The sequence below is a fragment of the Watersipora subatra genome, chromosome 5 (assembly GCF_963576615.1).
Source record: "Watersipora subatra chromosome 5, tzWatSuba1.1, whole genome shotgun sequence".
Classification (NCBI taxonomy): Eukaryota; Metazoa; Bryozoa; class Gymnolaemata; order Cheilostomatida; family Watersiporidae; genus Watersipora; species Watersipora subatra.
In genome coordinates this window covers 34,781,047-34,806,049 of record NC_088712.1, presented here as the reverse complement: position 1 = coordinate 34,806,049, position 25,003 = coordinate 34,781,047, and the positions used below count along the sequence as shown (strand labels likewise).

The following is a 25,003-nucleotide window of genomic DNA, read 5'->3' as shown; positions in this document are numbered from 1 at the left end:
TTACACATAAACAATAGCATGATGTTGAATCTCAGCAACTTTTCCATGGTGGCAATTAGTGCTAGCCTTGGAAAGTTTTTCACCAATCCAGCACTACTAAGCAACACTCTCAGTCGCTTTCTCACTGGTTGCAAACTTCAATCACCGCAGGCGAAGACAAAGTCAAGCCACCACGATTCTTAACTGTGATTAGGGAATTCGTTGCTTGGTTTACATCATAGTTGGTAACATCTACGATGCTAGTGATACAATCATTACATTTCAGCTTTGGTGACCTAGTAGCCAGCTACATAGCCAGCTGTAAAATAATCATTCTGTCTCATTTTTGACTTAAGACATACTTGCATACTCATCATATTTAGTCATGTTTAGTTCAGCAATATTTTAGTCTATTTACCTAGCCAGGGTCTGGCTCTTTGAGTGGGTGGGCTATTTGCCCCGCCTCTCCTTTCCCCCTTCTCTCTTTTCCCCTTCTCACTTCTTCTTTGGAGAAAGGGAAAAGAGAAAATGGGGATAAGAGAGGGTGGCAAATAAAGCCCTGATCGCTCACGATTTGTGTGCAACAATTCATAGCTTTTTTAGTTTTAATCTATGGTGGTTATCCGATATTATCACATAATTGCTTTAGTTTAATGGATTATGTATCCAAGAAGGTTTTTATGTGAAAATAAATGTGATTTTGTCAACTTCTCCTGATGAGCTCCATTGTTAATAAGAGTGCAGTCAAGCATGAGGTACAATACAATGACGTTACGTCGTGCTATTTAAGTCTGACAAGGCAACCGATGGGAATAGCTATTATTGGCCAATCTAGGTATATATATCTATGGACATAACACACAAAAGTTACAAAAAATCTTAGTTGAAAACCAACATTTGGAGTCAATCGTTGCGCAAGTTGACCATCTTGCGAATGGTAAATATTTAATATATTAAACATAAAAAGCTACAATAAAGTAAACCATATATAAAAATTGTAAAATATTACTGTTAAAAGTACAAGAATCGATTTTTCTTATGCTTTTGTAGTGTACAATCCGTGAAAATGAGATAGGCCTAATAACAAAAGTGGAAGTTGTTTACGTTGTTGCCATATTGACTTACCTAAATTTGTTAACAACTTGGAAGAAATTCATAATACAGAATTTTATTAGCAGTTTGTGAGTGTACCCACGATATCGCTTGCAGGTAAATCGATCAAGTGTGTTTAGACACAAACCATCGATATCTCCCCCCTCCTCATGACATTAAAGTGTTTGGACCTTGAAGGGTTGTCATGGATGGCCTTCCTAAAATACGTGTAGCAGGGTTTGATCCACTAACCCGTTACTTCACCGTCACTTCTACTTACTTTGAGTGGACTTTATATTTTTGTGACTAGTATGTAAGATGTAGAAGTGGTTGATCAATTGAAAGTGTCATGATGACTTAGGCAACAATAGAGTTATCCACTCCCACCTTTCACAACTCAATAATACTCTTGCAATGGAAGGTTACTGACTGAAGTGGTTGCGATTGCCTGCCTCAGGTTATCTGCCAGAGTTGTCTATCTCAGCAGTACAGAGTGCCTCTGCTACACCGTGATAACGCCTATTCACTGTGCTGCCTTATTATTCTTAGCAGCACAGTTTTATAAAATCTGTAGTTAGTATCACCAATTGTCCAATCACAGTGAACTTATATGACCTATCATCTATGACCTCTTTAAACTTGATCTGAACCCAACGCCTCTGAGGTCACATAGAGCCATCTGGTACTACAACCATTAAAATGTTTATTTTTATCCACACTCCAAAGTATTTTTGCATTTATCTTACGTTTCCCTGATGACTATCACGAACAGGCAACTGGAGGGGCAAACATTTCTACCGCCAGAAACAAAAAACTTTCACGCATACATATGTTGGAGAGATTGTGCATGCGAGACAAAAAAATGAGTTAGTTTTTTTTCAACAGGAACGGCACTTGTGATGACATGAATTTCAGATTCTACATCTATGTGTATCTCTTCCTGTAGATCTCCAAAGATTAGCCTGAGCTATTATAGCCAATACAACTCATGAAAGAGATGGAAAGAGATACCATCTACATAAGAGAATAAATGAAGATAAAATGAATGATATTTATCTTCTATTTAAAGGTTTGAGGTGTTGAACTGTCATAGCTTGAATATAACTGTATCAGTGTTAACTCATGTGCCAAACTACTGATTTTGTGGCTAGCAATTTTTACTTTAATACCATATAAATAGAGAATACTATAGAGTACCGCTACTAGTACCCTGAGACAGGCGCAAGAGATAGTAATGTGTGCACGTAAAGCGCAGAGAATAAGTGAAACGCAACTGTAAAATATGTTTATCTCTAATTACGGCATGTAGAGGAGCTCAAATAGAAAAGGTCATAAAGGTCACACCTTGGTCAGTATAAGTTTGTGTGGTAGATAAAATCTTTCACTTGACTGGATTGGTTGTTTCCCTCGCATACTAGCATGGGGAGACAACTCCAAACTACCGAGTTATCAAATGCTATTTATTACCTCTAACAGGATTCTCGGAAATTGTTAAAGGAAATAAGAATTTCCTAGGGAATTGTCACGTAATTATTGAATTGCCTCAGTGACATAGAGATGTATTTTTCTGGCTCTAGAGATGATATTGTATCTCTTGAAGTTCTGCTCTTGGTAATAATAAATTACATCCCTCTCAGGTAAATGAGCACTTATCCGCTTACCTCACAAACATGCTGCCGCAAGTAAACACTAACTATAGTTCTATTTATTTGCTTATAGAATTATCCGCTATCAATAGTTAATCAAGGCTCTCACATGTAAAGAAGAACTCATAAGTAGGCTTGAGCGATGCTGGTCCGCCTGACAGACTTTCTCAAGGCATTGATTGTAGCAAATGGCCAACTATGTCTACGCACTACCTTTTCAATTGGCCGATTTTTTTGACTGATTAACTTTATTCAATGTGTTTACAGTGGTAGCAGACTAATGACAGGTTAACTAACAGCATCAAATGATCGACTGCATGGATTGACCAACAATCGCTGTCAACAAATCAGCTGTGTAAACTGTGACTCGGTTGACTGACCTTCGTTGTTTGTTTGTTTGCATGACCTTTGCATGACCTTTGTTGCATAAGGTAGTCATCACGGGCATGTCAAAGAGCTGTTGTAAATTATTGTCGGCAATAAATTTTGGTTTACTGGCCATCAAAGTAAATTTAATTCCAACGATCTTTAATGATTCCCAGTCAATGCAATTATAACAATTTCATTTATTGCTCATCGTGAAAACTAACCTATGACCAGTTTATCTACCCCCAGTCCTAATGGCGAACAGTTTATGTACGACCAAGTTATCCACCCTTTGTTCTATTGAAAAGCTATATATATACAACCAAGTTATCCACCCCTTGCACAATTGACAAGCAATATATGTACGATCAAGTTATCCACCCCTTGTTCTATTGAAAAGCTATATATATACAACCAAGTTATCCACCCCTTGCACAATTGACAAGCAATATATGTACGATCAAGTTATCCACCCCTTGTTCTATTGACAAGCAATATATGTACGACTAAGTTATCCACCCCTTGTTCTATTGACGAGCAATATATGTACGACCAAGTTATCCACCCCTTGTTCTATTGACAAGCAATATATGTACGACCAAGTTATCCACCCCTTGTTCTATTGACAAGCAATATATATATGACCAAGTTATCCACCCCTGGTTCTATTGACGAGCAATATATGTACGACCAAGTTATCCACCCCTTGTTCAATTGACAAGCAATATATATATGACCAAGTTATCCACCCCTGGTTCTATTGACAAGCAATATATGTATGACTAAGTTATCCACCCTTTGTTCTATTGACGAGCAATATATGTACGACCAAGTTATCCACCCCTTGTTCTATTGACAAGCAATATATGTACGAGCAAGTTATCCACCGCTTGTTCTATTGACAAGCAATATATGTACGACCAAGTTATCCACCCCTTGTTCTATTGACAAGCAATATATATATGACCAAGTTATCCACCCCTTGTTCTATTGGCAAGCAATATATGTACGACTAGTCTACTCTCCTTATGAACCTGTATAAAAGTCTATCAATCTGACCGATTTCTATACTTTGTTATCATGAGTACGAGTCACAATGAAACTATAGACACAACCACTCTCATCCCATTGCTGTAACGTATTACGACAAGCTTGGTTGACGGTAACTGTGTTTGCACTGGTTGTGATTTAAGTCCAAGTTCCAAGCATGAAACCTTACGGGACATCTTACTAACAGCACCTGCCGCTGCCCTCTTGTGTATGATTGCTAGCAAACAATGCTGATGCTTGTATGCTTCCCTCTTGAAAAGCTAATAAAAAAATCTCCATATGCACACACTACGATTATAATGACCTCGTCGTGTGTAGCAGAGCAGCGGCAATACCGATTCTACAAGGAATAGCTATACTAGCCAACAAGTGATTCCCGAAGGGCCCACCTTCTGTCTGCTTATCGGAGATTCAAATGTCAACCATGATCAGGTGTGTTGAGGAAATGAGTCGTTCACATTTTGTTTCACCTTTCAAATGATGATGTAATGAGTGATCCATAATTAACTTTGCCCTAAAACTGGAAATTGTCTCCCTTTAATTCTTACTGTTTTGATTATTCCACCCAAAATGAACAAACCTTTGTAATGACTGATAAACGCTACCTTAAAAAGAAAACTTAAATATTAGAACAATTAATTACTTTGTTTTCTACAAGAAAGAAATACAATTTTTGCAAATATTAAACATTCATCTGCGCTAACACTGCTAAGCTGTAATAGCGCACGGTAAAAATATTTTTATGGGACATTTACCTAAACATGCAAAGAGCGTTATTTTGACATTATCAACATTCTGATAAATGAATCTCTGAATATAAAATTTATATATCTTGTAAGCTTTTTCATTGCTATGATGTTATGTATGATTTATGTTTGGCCATCTTCAAAGATTACAGTTGTTCATCAATAAGCAAGAATGTTAAACCAGTTTATTGAATCCATTCTAAGTCAAAGTCATATTAATAAAAGTCAAATTAATTCTGTACCTTTGACTAACATTTTACGGAAAGAGGTGAAAAAACTTCACGTTATTGTTTAATAAATTTCATGAAGCTCAGCCGTTGCACATCATGAGAATATACCCCTCACTCAGATTTAATGGAAGACAACATGATGAGAGGAGATTTTCATATTCCTTCTTATGCACAGAACAACGTTACTACAGAGTTCTTAAGAGTATCTTGCAAGCAAATATTACTAGCGTTATCATTTTTGCTATTGACCTTGTTTATGATAACTAAATAGTTGTTGATATGTTACTATTAAAATTATTTACATTTATTGTGACATCTCTGTGCGCTGCTGCGCGTCATAATTGCTTAATTTAGTTTGAAAATTGCCATACATTTCACATCTGAAAAATTAAATTTTCTAAAAACTAACGGCAGCATGTACCTTGCCGGCAGCATGTACCTTGCCAATCAATGTTGCTACTTTGTCTAGCTTTTCCATATTCAGACACAGACTGAGTCATCAGACCGCCACTTGTCATCACTTGTCAACTATCATTTACCAATGACAGGCGATCACTCACCTGTCATTTCTCATTTACACTTTTCAACTGTCACGTGCAAATTTTTATCTACCACCTGTCAGCCGTCACTTAGATTGCCATTTTTATAAGCTACCTGTCACCTGTTCAATATTACGACTACCCTGTCAACAGCCACCCGCCCACTTTTTACTCATCATAAACAGACAGCCCCGTAGTTATTCTGCAAACTTTTTGTTTGCAGAAATCCCTTAAAGCATTTTATTTTCATGTCTGCTATGGCTTTGTTTTCCAAAAACTGGTTGAGAAACATATATTACTAATAAGTTGGAGCAGCATAACTGTCAGCATTTACTAAAGCATCAAGTGAAGCAGCTCTTGTTCAACATACAGTAGGTATAAAGGCTTAACAAATAAATAGTAGCAACGCGCAAAGTAAATCATAATGATTAGTTACTAGTAGTAGTTACACTTTCAAAAGTATTAGCTTATAAAGACTGATGACTAATGACTAATACTATACCACTAGTAACTCACAAAGAGTACTAACCCACAATGAACATTTTAGTATTACAAAGCACTAACGTGGGGAACAAAAACAATTACCAATCAGACCCTCTGCTACAACAAAGAACTGAAGTTCAGTGATTCCTGTTCATCCCATCGATGAGCAGCTTTTATGGTAAACTAATGAAGAATGGTGATAAGCGAGGAAACACGCTGTCAAACCTCTACATACAAAGTTTGTAATACGCAACATAAAATTTGAGCAAATACTTATCTTGACATGCAGATGAATTTTAACGTATGATGAAAATTATTTTTGAATCATTACAATTTTATAAGTAAAAAATATAATATAAAAAATATAAAAGTAAGTTTGTTTTTAAAATAGTTTAAGTTTTTGTATTTAGATTTTACATAGTTGTGAAAATCAGTTGTTTTAATATTTTTTAATTACGTATTTATTGTTGAGCCGAATTAAACCATATAGAATATATTTTTATATAAGTATTACCTTCAACACATGACAGTCGCTACATACTAGGCAAGTATAGGAACAGATTAACTGTTCCGGTTTAACTCTGATTGACTTCATATATAAAGAGTTAACTATAAATAAATATTACTACAACTTATTGTACAGCGAGTCGCATTTAGTGAGTATAATGGCTGAACTAGACTAAAGAGTTATCTTCCCATGTCAAGAAAAGAAACCATGATAAACATTGAGTTCTGCTCACATATAAAAAAGAAGTGCTTTTGTTGTCCCCTTTGAATAATTTCTGATATTAGAAACAAAAGCTATAATGCAAAAATTGTTTAGACTACAAATAAAAGCCGAGTTTAAATTATGAAAAAGCAAAATGTTCAAGGAAACCAAGTATTTAAAGTTTGTTGAACGTTTGAGTTTGGGTTTTACCCTGATAACAGGGTAAAATGCTGTCAGTTTGAGGCATCAGCAGCGTAGAGCCAAAAGTGAATATAATTCTTACAGTATGTGCCGGGCCTAACAAACTACAGTCTGATCTAATATTAGGATATTCAACCATACACTGCACTCCATTCATTAGCTGTACTCCTTGTGAAAAGATGCTCACTGCCCTCATCTATACCTTTAATGACCTACTAGACGTACTTGCAGAAAGATGCTGAGAGAAGATAACTCTCATGTGAACTTAGCCTTTTGCAAGCGATGTGTTAATTTTCTGATAACAGAGTTTTACTGTTTTTATGCTTGATGTTTAAAGCTGAAGGCTATCAGCAGGAGTATTATTATATATTAATTATCATATCTCTGCAAAACTTAAATAATTGTACTGAATTTTTCAAGGCATTTGGAACATACTGTAATCTGGGGCTACTTCAACTATACAAATCTTTCAGCCGTTGATTAGGCTTTTGATCAAATTGAAGTAAATTAGAAAGTACACAAGATATTAATCGCATGCTAGTCTGTGTTCCTATGGCATGCAATGAATAAGCACTCATAGACTTGTTGAGACTTGTTGCTGTTGTTTCTATCATGTTACCAAGTACTATAAGACTAACACTTGTTATTTTTCTGAAAAATAAATATTGCAACAGTAAAATTTTATGTCATTGTAAAGTGTTTAGTGAAAGCAACATTTTTATTATCACACAGCAACAAATAACGAATATTACGCACCAATGCAACTGATTATATCGAGAGTTGTCCTACTTATTTTCTTGTTATTTAGTGTCTAATTAAAACTTTATTCCCTAAAAAGTCCGATGCACAAGCTATTATATAGAAAACGCTCAACACTGACCTTCAAAATTGACCTTCAGTTCATCACTTCCTCGTTTCTCAGCTTGTTGCCTGTCGAAGCTTTCCATAATCTTGTTTAGGATGTAGTCTTCATTGCTGACTGACATACCGGCAGCAGAGGCAGCAAAAGAGATTAATACACTAGTTAGCAGCACGATGTAGGATGCCATTTTTCTGCAAGGTATATACAGAGATATGCTAAAATCTACAGAAAATTGTAGGAGCTCAACTACGCAAGAGCATTGGAAGCTGGGAGCCGAGGCTATACATATGCAATGATTTTTTGCTTTGAATGTTTGTAAAATGGTGATAAGGAGCCGTGAAAATTATTAATAAATTAATTAACTTATATATAATTACAAATGATTTAATTATCCTGTAATTAATTATTAATCATTTAATAGGTTCATAGAAAAATAAATTTGTTGCCACAGTAAAAAATGGACTATCCACAACATTAGCATAGAATGAGCGTTTTAAAGCATGTACCTTTAACACCTACAATAATAATAATATCGTGAAGTTATAATAACTAATTAAAATAGCTGCTTCAGGCCATTTTATAAAAGAAACATATAAAAGGCATTACAAAAGTCATAAAAATATATTCATCAATATTATATTTTAGTTACTTTATTTTACATGTATTTATATTTTAAAAATTTATATTTTAATGCTAATCAAAACAAAACTGTGTCCTCGTTTTTTACATGACAATTACAGGTTCTTAACTCATTTCAACTTATGTGATATGAACAAATTGCATACAATCACTAACAATCATTTTGAAAATGTCATTGCCAGCTGCTTTAACAATCTTCCACTAAATATCTGTTCTCTTAGCAGAGAAAGGCATTTTAAACACTATTTGTCAGACTATTTATTCAATTTTAATGGCTAACTGTTGCTTTTTTCCCTTTTTTTTGTTTTACTATTGTTGTATGGCCTAATTTGAAAAACGTTTTTATTTGTGAAATGAAATTGTTGCCAATAAAGTACTATATATATATAATATTTTACGCAGACATTATTGTTTCTGTTCTGCAGCCGGATGAAAGTAATAAAGAAACATCTCACAAAAGTTGGGCTTTAACTGATATCGAACCTCCAATCTTAAATCTAACAATTGATTTTAATATAATTAACAGAATTATATTATTCCTTTATTGACTAACAATATTATTACATAATTAAGTAAAGAGTTTTAGTAGACATATTTAATTTACTTGATTGCTAATTAGTGTAAATTAATTGTTCAACAATTAGTAGTCCAGCGGATGCGTGTCGTTTAATCTTATTGGACGGGAGTGTCATCTAATCTTATTGGACGGGAGTGTCGTCTAATCTTATTGGACGGGAGTTATATGGCACGCACTAGAAGACTTATTTTATCTGGTAAAGATATAAGATTCGCTAATCAATGAACAAATTTAGTATGTCATTAACTAATATCATTTCTGAAGCAATTAGCTAATTCATCCAGGACACGCGGATATTTAGCAATGTCTGCTACAAACTCATAATAGAAAAAGAATCAGCCTAACACAAAAGGTAAATGATATCACAATATAAATCGGAACAAGTGGGAAACCGCTGAGATGTAACAATACATATCTATGATTCATAATAATTTAAAATCAATTCTCTCCCACATGGTTGAGAGTTGTTGTAGGAATAAAGTAAACTCAACCTAGCTAAATAATCTAAGAACTATGGTTATCAGCCTTAGGTCACAGAATGGATTAGAGGGGTAAGGGTGAAGCAGAGACTATTTCTTTTAACTAACAAACATAATCACTGTGTATTCATCTTTCAAAGACGTCTTTTAGGTACCGACTGTTACCCTTTGAAGAAGCTCACCAGAGCATTTCTATGCAACCAGGGGAGATCACATATAACCCAGTTTCTTATCACTATGTTAGTTGGTACGCTGAAAACACGTTATCTTACAGACTAAGAAATTTTTATAGTACATTCATGTTGAAAATTGAAGTTATTATTAAAAGACTTATTGCTTTTTTTAAGTTCATACTTGTTCAAATTACGGTAAATTAAATTAAATTTGTCTTTTGTTAAATTGAAATAAGTAATAATAATTTCTGCAATGCAACAATAAATATGCCTTGCAGAAGAACTTACAAACAATTTTAGTAAATTTTATCAGAAATATCAGTATTTGCTATCGTTTGTGATTGATGTTGATGTGTGAGGTAATCTGACTGCCGAGATGTTTTATGATTAAAATTGATAAAACTTGATAGCAGTTAAAACGTTTAGATCATGAGATTATGGCCTCTATACATGTAGTTGTTAAGAGCTAATACTGCAACATGAACGCAGTAGCCGATATCAACTATACGTAGCAACAATAATAATAATAATAATAATAACTAGTGACATCATTTTACACACATGTTTCTTATGAGCGTTTCCATCGCGATCAAATTTTTTCGATTGTAATCCTAAAAGATCCTGGCATTCAGATCACCTAAAACAACAAAAGAAATTGCAAACGATAGAAAATACAGATACTTTCTGATAAAATCTACTGAGGTTTTGTGTAAGTTCATCGTTGAAAACGGCAGCAGTTCTAATGGCTAGTCTCGCTGTCACCAAATAACATATTCTTAAAAAACAAACAAAAATGTTGCTAAAAAGTCATAAACCAATATACCCATATACACCAGTACCAGTCCCATATACACTCGATTAGGATATAATAACCGGCAAGCAACCTGTAATCATTGAGATTATCTAGGATTTCCATAGAGTTATGAATATAATTATTTTAATATAAAGCTGAAAGCCAAAAATACTGCTTTACTTCATTACTAAATTTGGTTTCTGGTAGATCGATCTGCGACCTCGAGACTTCTGCCTTAGGCTAACCACCACTGTTTACTCACACCAGTGCCTGTACGTGTATGTCTGACTTGGTACTTACTCTAAATACCCAGAGAAAACAAATATTCGAGGAAACTCCCAGAAGACTTCAGTACAAGCAAACAAAGTCGTTGTCTGATGAAGAAGTCTCTTCTGTTGTTGTTATTGGTTTAAATAAGATGCTAGATTCATATTGACCAAAGACTAAATTACTTGCATTATGTTTAAATCCATGGAAACTAGAAATAATGAAGTTCGTTTTGCGTTTAACTTATTTCTGTTTCTCAAGTTTTTAAAGTCACTCTTTGAGTAGAGTTTGTATCAAACGATATTTCATCAAAAATGTTTTGACTCGTTTAAATCTAATTTGATTTACAAAGATATAAAACCGGTAGATATTTGAGTTAGACTTATCCGGATAATAAATGCTAGAAGTACTATTATCTGAATAAATCTTAACTTGTGTTTGTCAATTATTTAGATATTATTCAGAGAAGTACGATGACGCTTGTCTTACAATTAGCATTAGATGACACACTTGCGTATGCAGGTATAGAATATCTATAATCATACTGTGTCTTGCATCTGAGAGACATAACACTAATTACCATATACATGTGTGTTCTATGGAAAAACTAATGATCTGTTATTAACAGGGCACTTGTTGTCACTCGTCAAGCGAGGTGTGAAGCAATGTTTGATAACTAGCTTCACAGAGACAGCGCAAATAGCGTCGGGTTTAACATTATTGTATCCAGCTCATGGTGGAATGTCTCTGACCCATGACGGAAATGCTTGTATACGATCAATTTATCGCTAATCTTACAAATATTCTAGCAACTTCCATGCTAACGCTAGTCTTACACTCACTAACTGATTGTGGCAACATTTCCGACAGAATGTACAGGAGAAGACAACTATATTTGTTATCGAAAGACTTTACTGGTCAAATATTTCCTTTTAATAATTATCAAACAGTAAGATTGCAACCTAGATGGAGCTATCATCCCTGTCTGTACGACATTCCGTTATAACACACATAACTATTATCATAGATAGATTTGTACATTCTGTGTTTAGCTTGAGTTTGTCTATCTAGATGCCTAGCCTTAAGCTTTGTCTATCGGTTAACTCTATCATAGTCCAAATAGATTTTTTTTATTCACTTATTTTTGTTTAAGCAAATTTTATCACCGAGGGTATTTTTGTATTTTAATTGTTTGCTAGAAACAGTGACAACGCATGTGGGATATTAAAATCAACTTCAGTTGAAACACGTACCTACTTCACATATAGACGCTCTTTTACACAAAAGTTTGTACCTTTTGTTTTATCAATTAGTATAATAGCATCCTTGTCACTGCTGCCGTAGACCCCCAGATTATTCTTTTATAGCCTAGGCATTAGAAGATTTGCACCATACCGAATAATAGCGCCATGCCCGTTATCTCAACAGGGCGTGTAATGGGCCAAGGCTCATAACTCATCTTCTATTGCACATAAAAAGCCAGTTTTTGCTCCAAACTGTAGCAAACATATCCACCAGCACAATATAGTTAAATACAGTTATAAAACTAAAATATGCATTCAAATTTAGGATGAGAAAAAAGAATTGAGAGATCCAACAAATTACAGCCCAGGCTATAAAAGCTTTATAGGTTAATTGTAAACAATAAATATCATCTTGTAGAACAATTTCTCAGCTTCCCAATGCATATTTATTTAAGGGTCTACAACAAATTGGAGGTAAGTTATGGCAGCAATGTGGCTGCTATGTAAGAAGTTCAAATTGCATTGCTAATTGGCCCGGTACGCCGCACAATTCCAAGACATGCGAGCTTGATAGCAAAAACGTTACGATGTTAGGGAGTGGTTCCTCATGCGCAGACTCAGGCTTAAAATACTCCCTCGGTGCCGTGTTGACAAAATAGATTTACTTATCTTTTGTGATAAGTACTTGAAAGGCATCCTTTGTTTCAATCAATACCTCGAGTATGACGGTTGTCTTCTTAGACAAGCGGAGAGTCCCATGTCCTACATTGACAATTCTTTCCTAGTGCAAAGTTCTGATAAAAGCTGTGAACATATAGGATGATTTGTTATGTGATTGTTTTTCAATGCTTTGATTGGCTGTACGGGCAGCAAATGCTGACATTCCTTCAGATGATTCATAATCGATATATTGTTTTTAACGACACCAATACTATCTTTATGTTAGACAGAGATATTTGAAGTTTGTGGCTACTTTTTATTATAATTCGCAACCTTTTTAAACCAATTGTTGAAATAAAAACTAGTCATGTACATTATTTGTAAAAAATAAAAACGCTCCGAGTTCCAGCATGGTTAGCCAACAAAATGTGAGCTAATTCAAGACCTTCTGAGTAAGCACTAACATACACATATGTTAGTTCTATTCTATTTGTGGCATGCATGTATATGCCATAATAAGTATGTATATAAGTATGCATGTATATGCCATAATAAGTATGTATATAAGTATGCATGTATATGCCATAATAAGTATGTATATAAGTATGCATGTATATGCCATAATAAGTATGTATATAAGTATGCATGTATATGGCATGTATAACCTTTTATAGGCATTAGTAATCATCAACAAAATGATGTTTTTATTACATGCAAAAAAGTAAAACAAAATGACCAAACAGAAATCAAGAATTATTAAGTAAGTTGAACAAAAGTGTTTTGAAAGTTGGTATTTGAAGAGTATTGTGGAGGAGTCAAGAGAGTGTATAGAAGATTGTAGAAATAGAAAGTTCATAAACAGAAACATACGATGGTAGATGTAGTATGTTGGTGTCACAGAATAAAGAACGATGTTTGCCATTGTGTGGAAGTATAAATACAAATAATCTAGGCATAGTTTATGCAGGATTTGTTATGTTACCTTAATCTGAATAAGCTGTTACCTTAATCTGAGTTGGCTGTTACCTTAATCTGAGTTGGCTGTTACCTTGTTCTGAGTTGAATGCTGCTTTGACTCATTTTATACTGTTTTATCTGGTACACATTCGACAGACAAATGCCAACTATTGTGCAATCCATGTGTATATCTCTTTACAAATGGACTGTTTATCAATAATTAACTGTTTATGATTTAAAATGATTTGAAAAATTTAGTTAATTATGAAGATTACAAAGCGCAGATGGCTATGAATTAGCTAGACTATACGACATCGCAGCCCTTTGAGCTAAAATCTCCTTTCAAAGTCGAGCACCACATTTCTTAAGTTGGCTTCTGCGCTGTAGGAGTCTAACACGTTTTTGGTTGCCCAACCCTGCTGCCAACCTTTTGAAGCCTAAAGGCAGCTAGCTGCTTGAGAGGTTAGCAACCTTCCTGTATACGGCTATTGCTAAATATCCTGTATAGATTGACTGGTTAATAGACGGCACTTTAAATGGTTGATTTAATCTATTTCAACTAACAGGCATTAAGTTTCTAATTTGAATGTCAACAATGGAGTGACAATTACTTGTATAGTCGTTTCATATCAAATATATTGTTTATGAAAGCTTTTAGTGACACAGTTTATCAGTGATATTTAGTGGCACGCTCTTAATAACATCCTGTTAACTTGATAATGCTCTTGAATATTGACACACCAAATAATTAGAAACAAAGCATCCATAGTTGTCACGGTAACAGCTGATGAAACTTCCTGTTGAGCCGAGCACATAATTCTCTGTAGTATTGCTATGCATTCTCAAGAACGACACGTGAATGAAGGTTTGATTTGCAAAGCATGAGCTGCAGTAACAAGAAAGGTTTGACTTTTATAGAAGTCAGAAAAGCTCCTGCCGTTATGCTGCCATATATGAAGTCGTATTTTGATCCACTGTGAAATCGATACAGTATCGATACAGATATTGTGACAGTACCACAATAGCAGCAGAAATTCGCTGTATCGAGAATAAATAACAAGCATTAGTAGTGATGACACAGAGAAACTTGTATTGCTGGTGGTGACATCATTGGAAGTGAGGCTAATTTTATTTTAAAGTGAAATTATGCAACTGTGTTCATAATAATTAATTATGCAAACTGTTCACCCGTGTCTAACCAGATCAATGTTTCAGCACCTGCTCTCAATGACACCAGCACAAAGACCAGGATGTTGGTGATGCTTCGCAGACCTCTGCTTTCATGTACAGTCATACCTCAAAATACCAGCCCCTCAACATACGATTGCTTCAACATACGAGTACCTCAACATACGAGTACCTCAACATACGAGTCCCGCAACATACAAGTACCACAACATACAGGTACCTCAACATTCGAGTGTCTCAATATATGGGTGTACCTTAACATACGAGTCACTCAACATACAAGTACCGAAACATACGAGCACCTAAACATACGAGTACCTCAACATACGATTGCCTCAACATACGAGTGCCTTAACATACGAGTGCCTCAACATTCGAGTGCCTCAACACGCGTTTCTGTATGAGTGTAGGTACTGAAGTACAACAATTAAAAACAGGTCTTTTCATCATAATACTCTGTTTTGGGTGATTTTTCACTCAAAACATGGATTATGGAAACAAATTAATTTGTAGTTGATTATTTTATAAAGGTAATAGTGCTTTGAGGTGAGACTGACAGATGGGCAGACAGACAGACAGACAGACAGATGTACGAGAATGCATTAAAGTTCATATGGCGAGGTATGACTGTATTAATTCTGTTACCATTAAACACACTTTTTCATTCTTTTTTTGCAAAAAAAACAATAATTCTTGTGTGATTTATTACGATGTGACTAAAACTGATAAATTTTTGTGAATTTTTGTGTGCGGACATAGTTAAAAATAAAGACTGCTTGCTTCGGCCTCTGTAACAGTGTCAGCGTGATTCTCTTGACACTGGGCGTGTAAGTTTTATGGGTAAAACCTGTATTTTAAGCTTCAAATTAAAATAACTTGGAATAAATTATACCACAATAATGTGACCAATCAGGTAACTCAAATATAAGATTTTAACACTTTTATTCTATTCATTGTTTCATTGGTTGCTGGAAGTTTTTAGAAAATCAATTTCAACAAGATTAAAAAATATAAATATGTATTTCATAAATAATGGGTCTAAATGGCATTCTGTGATTCACCACTCACAGAGCAGACAAAACTAATGTACATGGTGCAACACCTCTTGCTCTAAAAACTTGCTAGAGGTTTGCTAGGAGCTATTTTGTGAACATTATTTCAGAATACTTAAATCTGACATTGATGATGTGACAGTCATCCTTGACCTACTATGAAGACTGTTGACAATTTGTACTCTGCAGTCTCTGACATTGAATAATAGAACCTCAGTCTACGCAAACAATTAGTGGTAAGATAACGTAGCTAGTGACTTGGATGTCTTTGGAAACTTTGCCAACGGCTGGGTGGAACCAGAGCTGAATATTTTCAATTACTAGTACCCTGGCAGCCCACACGCCGTGAAAAAATCACTAGGTGTAATAACTATGTGTACAATTATTCTGCAATGCTGAAAGGTGATTCAGCTGGTGGTGTACCTGGCTGTTAACCGAATATCTGAGTATAATTTCCATGCGGTGAATTTTTATTCTAATGCTCTTAGTGTGGCTACAGACAAACAGACAGACACACTCCTTATTATGGTAAAGATTCGAAGGATTTTCGATTTCTGGGATGTGAGCCGAGGCAAGTATATTGCTTACGATTTGAGCGAAGAAGATTTCGACCAGAAGGTTTAGTATATCTCTTCGCTATGAAGGTTACATATTTACTTCTTTTAGATAATCTTTAGAATACTGTGAAAGTCTGAAACTAAATAACTGTCACTACAAACTGGTCCAGTTATTATGAAAGCCCTATTGGCACATTTTGATAGAATGTAATTAAATAAAAATATTCTGTTTCAACAATTTTTTGTGTTGGCAAATATAAATTATTAGTTAAAATATGACTTACTAATAAGCAAGACCAGATTCACGGGCTGCAAAGAAGCAATCAAATTGAAACGGAAATATTTTTAGCTCAGCAAGCCAATGACGACAAAAATGTGACCACACTCGCACTCTGGTCATCAAAAGCACTTTGCACAAAAACAGTCAGAGTGATGTTTAAAATCTTACCAAAGTTATGATGATAGGAGTTGAGATTCAAGATTCAACGTCAGCAGCTGTCGAGACAACTCTATAATGTTTGAATGGATTGTTATTCACGAATATGCTACGATTTTTGAAGCTGGCTATCCGGCACCTCTTTTAGAGCAAATGTGACACTCACCGCTGTGAGACTTTGTTTTATCTGTTATCATTGAGCTCTCCTAGCGTGGGATGACAAACGAAAGCAGAGCCACAATATTGATTAGGAAATTGCAACAGATAGAAGTATTACGCTAGCCAATAATACCAACCTAATCATGCCGACCACCAACTCGCATTGGAGTTGGCATTGCCCTTGGAGAGTTGTTGTGTTTTTCATCTAGTTTACAGCTCTATAAAAAGAATTCTTTGTCCATTTGTTTAGTATTGTGACTTGCATTGTTCACCGTCTCGCTAGCGATGAGCATTTTTGAAGCATTGTTTTACTATTTATTATATTTTAGTGGATTGGAATAATAATATTTTTTTAATGTTATGTATAACTAGTACGCTAGCAGAACCATAGCCGTGAGACGTTATCATAATCTGCAATCATTAATCAAACAATTATTCCGTGTCACTGGAAGGTGGTCCGGCGGTGCTGTTAGTAGTGTGCTTGGTTGCAAAATCGGGGTGCCTGAGTTCAATTCTTCTGAGATACATTCTTTTTCCCTAGTGCTCTAACCGTTGCTTTAGATGTACGAACACAGAACTTATTACACTAAAGATTTACAGCAACTGTTTGAACAGCAGATACTCTCCTACACAGAAAAATATCCAGTCTAGTTGTATTCATATGTAGTCTAGGTGAACCAATGGAGACTTGAAATATAAATTTGAGGATTGGAGTGGCTGATGTAGCCTGTCAGCTTCACAAAGCAACTGACAACGTACTGCAGGTTACAATAGCCAAAGTGATGCACTGATCAAAGTAAAGCTTTTGAAGCCCACATGTTGCAACTGAAACCAGCACAACTTTGATATTAACACATTCTTCTTAGCGAATAAACCGTGATGGTGACAAGTTGGGCATAAAATATTATTTTAGTCACGTATTATCCAGTCAATAAATTTTACAATCAGAAAAAGTAACACGTTTTATGCTATAGTCTGCTTTACTTTTGTAAATAAGTCATTCCTCTATATATACAAATCTATGTGTTTGTTTGTTGGTCTGTCGTATTTCCAGTCAGCGATAAAAGATGCACGATTGCAGCGTTAGCTAGCACTAGGAACAAAAAAACAGCTTCGCACTGGAATTCAACTCTAAAACACAATTTTGCAGACAGGCGCGCTGACCACTACACTACGCGGGCACCTTGCCATACTATGGAATAATTGTGGACATAGTTATTACATCTGCCAATCTTTAATGGCTAACGGGACGGCCAGTGTGCCAAAAAAATAGTGCCTAGAGTTCCCAAAATGCTATAAATATTTGTATATATAACATAAACCTAATTAAACTTATAGCACACACAGAAATAAACAAGCACCTTCATTTGAAAGGTAGAATGGTATATGTTGTATATGTAGATTAAAAGTAAATTGTCTGTGCAAAACTTTTTTATTACTCATGCAAAACCGGCCATTCAAATAGTAAGAAAATAAAGTAGCAATAGGATTTTCTACTACTAAACGACATCCAATGAGATTTAAGGTCAAGTGGCGCCTTGCTGAATGGCCTTGAGCTTAGCTTAAGCTAGTTGGTTTTAAGCTTGTCAGCTGCACCTCTTTCCCTCAACTGATTTTTCTGACTTTGAAGACATCAGCTCAGGTATAGGACCTTCACAAGAGTTATGGACTGAAGTTTAACCACAATGGCTGTAGGAGAAATCTCTTCCCAAAATCACAGTTATTGCTGCGATGACTAGGTTGCATTTGACAAACTTTTAAATCGATATTTTTTGGTGGGCACTTTTTCTGAGCATCTTATCAACAGGATCATTTTGAGAACGAATATTCACTCAAACTTTGATGTTATGATGTCGGATTGCATCAAAATTTTAAATGTGTCGGATTGACCTTTCGTCGAGTTTATTTGTTTTATAGACATCGGCTCAACGCTGGGTCCAACTTCGACAGACTAGTAATGAGGTCCAAAATCATGCATATGTTGTGCTGGGAATTAAATTAGCAAAAGATACGTCCATCTTAAATAACCCATAATGAATTAATCATGCCCTTGACCTTGAATAATTTCAGCTTGTTCTTATAACAGAGACCGCCTTGTGCCTGAAGGACTGTATCTCCTGAGAGTCAGAATTAAAAATATTAGCCTGACATTTGAACTATTGCAAATATGACATACGGTAACATCTCTCGTATCGATAGACAGCAGCATGTAATAAATTCAAATTCTTTAGATATGTTTATCGAAAAGTTAGGTAGATAAAAACCTACTCGTAAATATATTCGTAGTAGAATCAGGTTATGTAATGAACGTTAGGCTATTTTAAACAAAGTTTCACAAAATTCTCAGGCAACAGAAAACAATAGTATAAGTAAGGAGTGTTGCCTAGCCTAGAACTTGATTCTATATATTCAACCAAGCGAATAATCCAATACATTGATACAACAAAGAGAGTCCCTGATTGCCCTTGACCTGCAGTTCTCCTCATGTGCAGGCATGGCAGTATGCCAAATGATTATTAATATTTCTATGGAGAATATGCTCCTTATTAAAGTATATTTGTCTGTCTGGTTACCTAACTGCATAAATTTTGATGCTGTGAGAGCTGGTTAAAAAACACCCATTACCTAGATCAACAAAGATATGTTACAATAACTGTAAGAACCTGGTACAAACCAATTCTGTATTCCCTTCAGCATGTCATAATTTTAACACTCCGAAGCCTGTGCCAGCTGATTGTACGCCAAAGTAAACTTAGATTCGTAGTTTCGTTTGTTCTTTTTCTGCGCTTCCGGTGTATGTAAAATAATGAATTTTTTTCGCTTTCTGCGGTTTTACATTTTCAGTATAACGATGAAGTTTCAAGTCGATTGGACAATCGGTTGTTGAAATATTGCTGATATACTAAAGACACCAACTATCTGACCAAGAAATGAAAAATGGCTGACAGAACACTAGTATCTAACGACACATTGATTGAAATTCTCAGTAATAAAATGTTACAAATGGATACAGCTAGAAAGTTTATTCTTCTCAGCAACAAGAGTTTTACACTAAAAATATAGGTTTTTCTATCCATAAAAAAATATACACACTCCATCAGGTACGACCTACATCAACCAAATTTCTTCAGTTACCACTAAAAAATCACTTCTTTAAAAGAATATAAAAAAACTATATACTACATTTGATATATATTTTTTCTACTGGGTTCTACAAACTTGAAGCCTCAAAAGATATTCAGTTCAAAAGGAATAGTATTCTAAGGGTTCTCACAGTTCTCACAGGAAAACTGGTGTATACTTTTATTACTAAGTTTAGACTTGACTGACTTAATCAGAATGCTTAACCAGAGGCATAGGCTGTGCGCTAACCATATCATTCACAAAAAGATGCTACGAATGTGGAATGTCGTAACTTTTAATAATTAATGTAAATGTTATGACACGCCAGTAGTTAGAACAAAAGCTAAACCATATAATAAAAACTGCTCGTATGCTCAATGGACATCAAGCTATAAAAAATTAATTAACACAGTAACTACAGTTGCTACATTTTAACTACAGCGAATTACTTGCAGTGAATTACTTGCAGTGAATTACTTGCAGTGACCAGGACTCGGGAACCAGAAAGTGTTCAAAGTAAAAGACATGATTAAGCGATAGCCATTAATTTCACAAATCAAGATAGGACTTCCTGTGCAAGTTGATACAATTTTGGTAGAGCGATGATGCATAAAGTAGGTACTATTTTGGTCTACAATGTTTATAGACCCCCCTCCCCTGTGCATGAGTGGTAACAAGCACTGCTGCTATTTTAATGTTTGTGATGTTAATCAAATATGAAAGACAAACTGTGACCTCAATTATTACAAATAGAAATGGTTGAGGCATTTTAAATGTTTGTAAAACCATTGGTACTAAATAAGGCAGCATAGCATTGGTACTAAATAAGGCAGCATAGCTATGGTACCAAAAGGGTACCATAGCTATGCTGCCTCATTTAGAACTATCTATATTTTTGTTTAGAACAGTAGACCTCTCACTGCCATACATACGAGTATTAACTTATTTACTAACATTGTTGGATTGAAAATAATGAACAGTTAAACTCCCTCATACATCCCAGATATACTCTAACTCTGAAGTACCAGATATCTACTGTAACAGCATGGTGATTTTATTTGGTATTATTACCGATTGTATTACTAATCTATATATATATATTTCTCAAAGTTGGTCTGTCCGTGTTTGTCCAGCTATTATAGCTATTAAAATTTTGGAACAACGAATCCGTATCGCAGAAGATTTGATCTCAGACCCTCTTGTTTGCCAGTCAAATGCCTTACAATTCAGCCACACGAGCTGGATAAATTCTCTAGGTGATATATGTCACTATATGGGAGCAAATACGCTACCACTCTCCGTTACGAGGCAACGTGATGGCGTAACGTCATGGAAAGCAGTAGCGTAATTTTATATGTATGCAATCGTGAGAGCAAGTAGCTAGCTCTTATTAGTAAACTTACTCAAATTATCCATTGGCAATGTGTCAAGCTAATAGCAAGTGGCAGGCAACTACATTCTCTCTTATTGTTTATAAGCTGATATTTAATACCCGGGCAACGCCGGCCATCCAGCTAGTTATTTTAATATTTTGTCAAAAGAGATAAGACGTATATCTAATCTTAGTATAGTTCAAGTCTTTTTGTATAAATTCTTGTTTTTGCATTTATGACACCGCGTGGCAATAGCACCTTTTTGTTTATCTATTGGTTTTTGGTAGCACCGAATGAAAATTTTTTTTCTATAAAAATGATTATGGAGTGCCCAATAAAAGTACATGAAAAAATATATGTATCTTTATATATAAATCTCAAAGTTAATCTTTTGTTTTCTCTCATCCAAGTGTTTAGTTGTAGTGATTAAAATCTATCAATGAAATAGCCACATTGCAGAAGTTATGAACTGGCGAAACAGAATCACAATTCTACAAACATGTGCACCTAACCACTAGGCTAAACCGTTCTTATCATTCTCGACGCTCTTACATATCTATCCACATCGCGATTGCAAACGCTAAATATGAACTTTTCATTATTCATTAATATTACCTTTTGTGTATGTTCTTTTTTATAATTTTTTTTAAAAATCTAGTATTCTTACTATTAACCATTTTTTTTACATTGTAATTTTAAAATGTGCCGTTTCAATTTCAAATTTCACGCCATCAATTTTGGGCATTCGCTAAAACGGTTTACGTTCGGTCAGACCTCATGCGTTTCACTGCTATACGTTTGTAACAGTATAGAGAAGTACCAGTATCGTCCATCAAAACTGTGAATATGAGCTTCTGCTGACACAGTAACTTTTTTTATACACATACCTCTATACACTCATTGTTATTATTAATTCGGCATATTCATGATTTTTATTTGGTTTTCTCAGTTTGTATTAATTGTATCAGTATCAAATCATTTTTCATTGTTATTTCATTGTAACAGACTTTATCTATTATCTTCTATTATTTGCTAATTATTTCAAATTTAAACAGCTTTATAGTTGTTTTATTTTTTGCCTCAATTAGTTTGAACTGCACAAAACACTCTCATGAAGTTTAAAAGTTAGAAAAGTAAATGTTGAACAAAAATAAATTTTCTGTGTAGACGTTTTTATTACTCGAGGAATTAATACTTCTATACTTTAAGACAGGGGTCTGCAACCTTTTCCACTCAAAGAGCCATTTGGACCTGTTTTCCGCAAGAAAAAACGCAGTGGGAGCCACAAACCCCCTTCGATATTTCAAATTAAAAAATACATAAATACTACATGTAACGTTTTTGTTTAGCTTTTAATGCTTTTATACCATGTTTAAACCATAAAACAAAAAGGTGTGGCATGTATAATGATTTAACTGCTGAGAAGAAAAATGACACTTTTGCAAAGAACAATAATATAGCTAATAATAACTTGAACGTAACGTGAAAATATTACGTTGTTGATAAGGTTACTTTCAAGAAAAATTGCAACTTCATGTTTAATTCAGTCCTTTTATCAAAACGCCAAACTTAAATTCTAACTGCAGCAAATGTCATTCAGGCAGCAATTTTTGTTCAAATTAGCCTTACGCATCAGTTCCAAAATGGCCTCTTTTCTCTCATTTCCCTCTGGGTATTTTTGAGCAAAGGCTGCGGGTGCATTCTGAAAGTGTTTTGCGACATTTAACTTTTTGTTTGCAAATTTCTCATTACACAAGCAAACTTGTGAACCAGTCTCATCAGCAGTGAAAGCAAACGAATCAGCCCAGGTAGGATTAAATGTTCTATTTACTCTGTCACTTTCCTTTCCTTAGTATTCACCATAGTCTGCCTACCTGCGGAAAAAAATCAAGAAGTGTCGTGCTGGCTGGTGTAAATTTGGCGGTTTTATTAGCGCATAAATAATGACTCGTAACAAGCGACAATGTTTGATTTATCGCCATGATTACAATTTTTTTAAAAATTATATTACAAAATCCAGTGATAAAACTTTTATATTTTTATGAATAACTCGGCATATGGTGAAACAAGGAAAAAAAATCCGAAGTCAGAGGGAGCCGCAGCGAGGGGATAAAGGAGCCTCATGCGGCTTCGGAGCTCACGGTTGCTGACCCCTGCTCTAAGAGAAGGTCGCATGTAACAAAATTTCCCAATTTCTAGACAATTATTGTGTCAATCCTAAATAGGTTAGCGTAATATATTTTACATGATTGTTAACTATTCCTGAAGTTTATTTGAATTACACCTCGGCAACAATTATTTTTGTCACCTTTGAAAAAATGTAATTTGGCAAAACAAATGTAAAATTATCCAATATTCATTTTGTGTTCAAATGCTTAGAATAAAAATGTGATTTTAAAATACATTCATTTTTATCATCGTATTATCCGACGAGTGAGCGTAACATGTTAAGAAGTTAATGGCTTGTAAACATTCAGAGTTGGCGCTGGTCAACTCCGTTACATACATGTAGATCATTCATAAGATTTTCAACATCAAGATATGAGTAAGCACGATATTCACAACAGTGAGTCTTTTAAATATAAACACAGCATAAATATTAAAATTAAATATTAAACATAGAATATTAAACATGAAATATTAAACATTGAATATTAAACAACATTTAATCAAACTTGTTATTTTCTTTTGTAATTCTGTGGAAAAAGTTTTTCATGCAGCAAGCACATCAGTGCAGGCGGGGCCGATACACAGGGCTCTACCAGCTTTGGTCTACAGTTGTTGCCCTGTCAGGGAATACAACTTTAGCCGACCGGTATGCAAGGCAAGTATATAGATGTATGTGAGATGCAGGGCAGCTATACTAGCAGGGCACATAGTATACGCAGGGCATTTAGAGAATTGTGAGAATATTATGTCGATACACAGGGCAAGCATATTTTGCGAGGCACTAGAAATCTGTCTTCTTAAATACTGTATTTGAACGCCACCTCTATTTGAACATCACCTCTATTTAAGCGCCACTATAAGAGAAGGGTTAAAAAATAGAGCGCCGCGCTTTAATTAAACACAACTTTTATTTGACATTCTTTGATCTCTACGAACCCATACTAGCAAGTGATCAGTAGAAAAGTGTCCACCAAAATGTGCTAATAATGACTCAATTAAATCAATAACAATTAATTCGTTTGTTGTTTCTGCTCGTGTCGAAGTCTGTTTTCCAACTCCAAGTCTTAGGATTTTTTCGTCAAAAACTTTGATTGCAACACCGCAGACATAATTAATAACTGTGTCAGGCTAATGATAGTTCTTTGTTTTTAATGTGGTCACGATACTTCGTCATGTGTGAAAAACGTTTTAGCAAATACAATGTTTGAACGACTTGCGATAGGCGCGCATCCGGCTAAAAATTTATCATTATTT

At 34.8% G+C, this 25,003-nt stretch overlaps 1 protein-coding gene across 1 annotated transcript in view; it reads right to left on the bottom strand.

Moving 5' to 3' along the window:
• Positions 1 to 17,064, bottom strand: part of LOC137397309 (IDLSRF-like peptide) — a 34,156-nt gene extending 17,092 nt beyond the window's left edge. The window contains exons 1-3 of the mRNA XM_068083599.1: positions 16,938 to 17,064; positions 10,333 to 10,408; positions 7,922 to 8,094 (exon numbers count right to left, since the gene is read on the bottom strand). Of these exons, the coding sequence (XP_067939700.1) occupies positions 7,922 to 8,094; positions 10,333 to 10,355 (196 nt within the window). The 5' untranslated portion in view covers positions 10,356 to 10,408; positions 16,938 to 17,064. The remainder of the gene's footprint in view (positions 1 to 7,921; positions 8,095 to 10,332; positions 10,409 to 16,937) is intronic.
• Between the last annotated feature and the right edge of the window lie 7,939 nt (positions 17,065 to 25,003).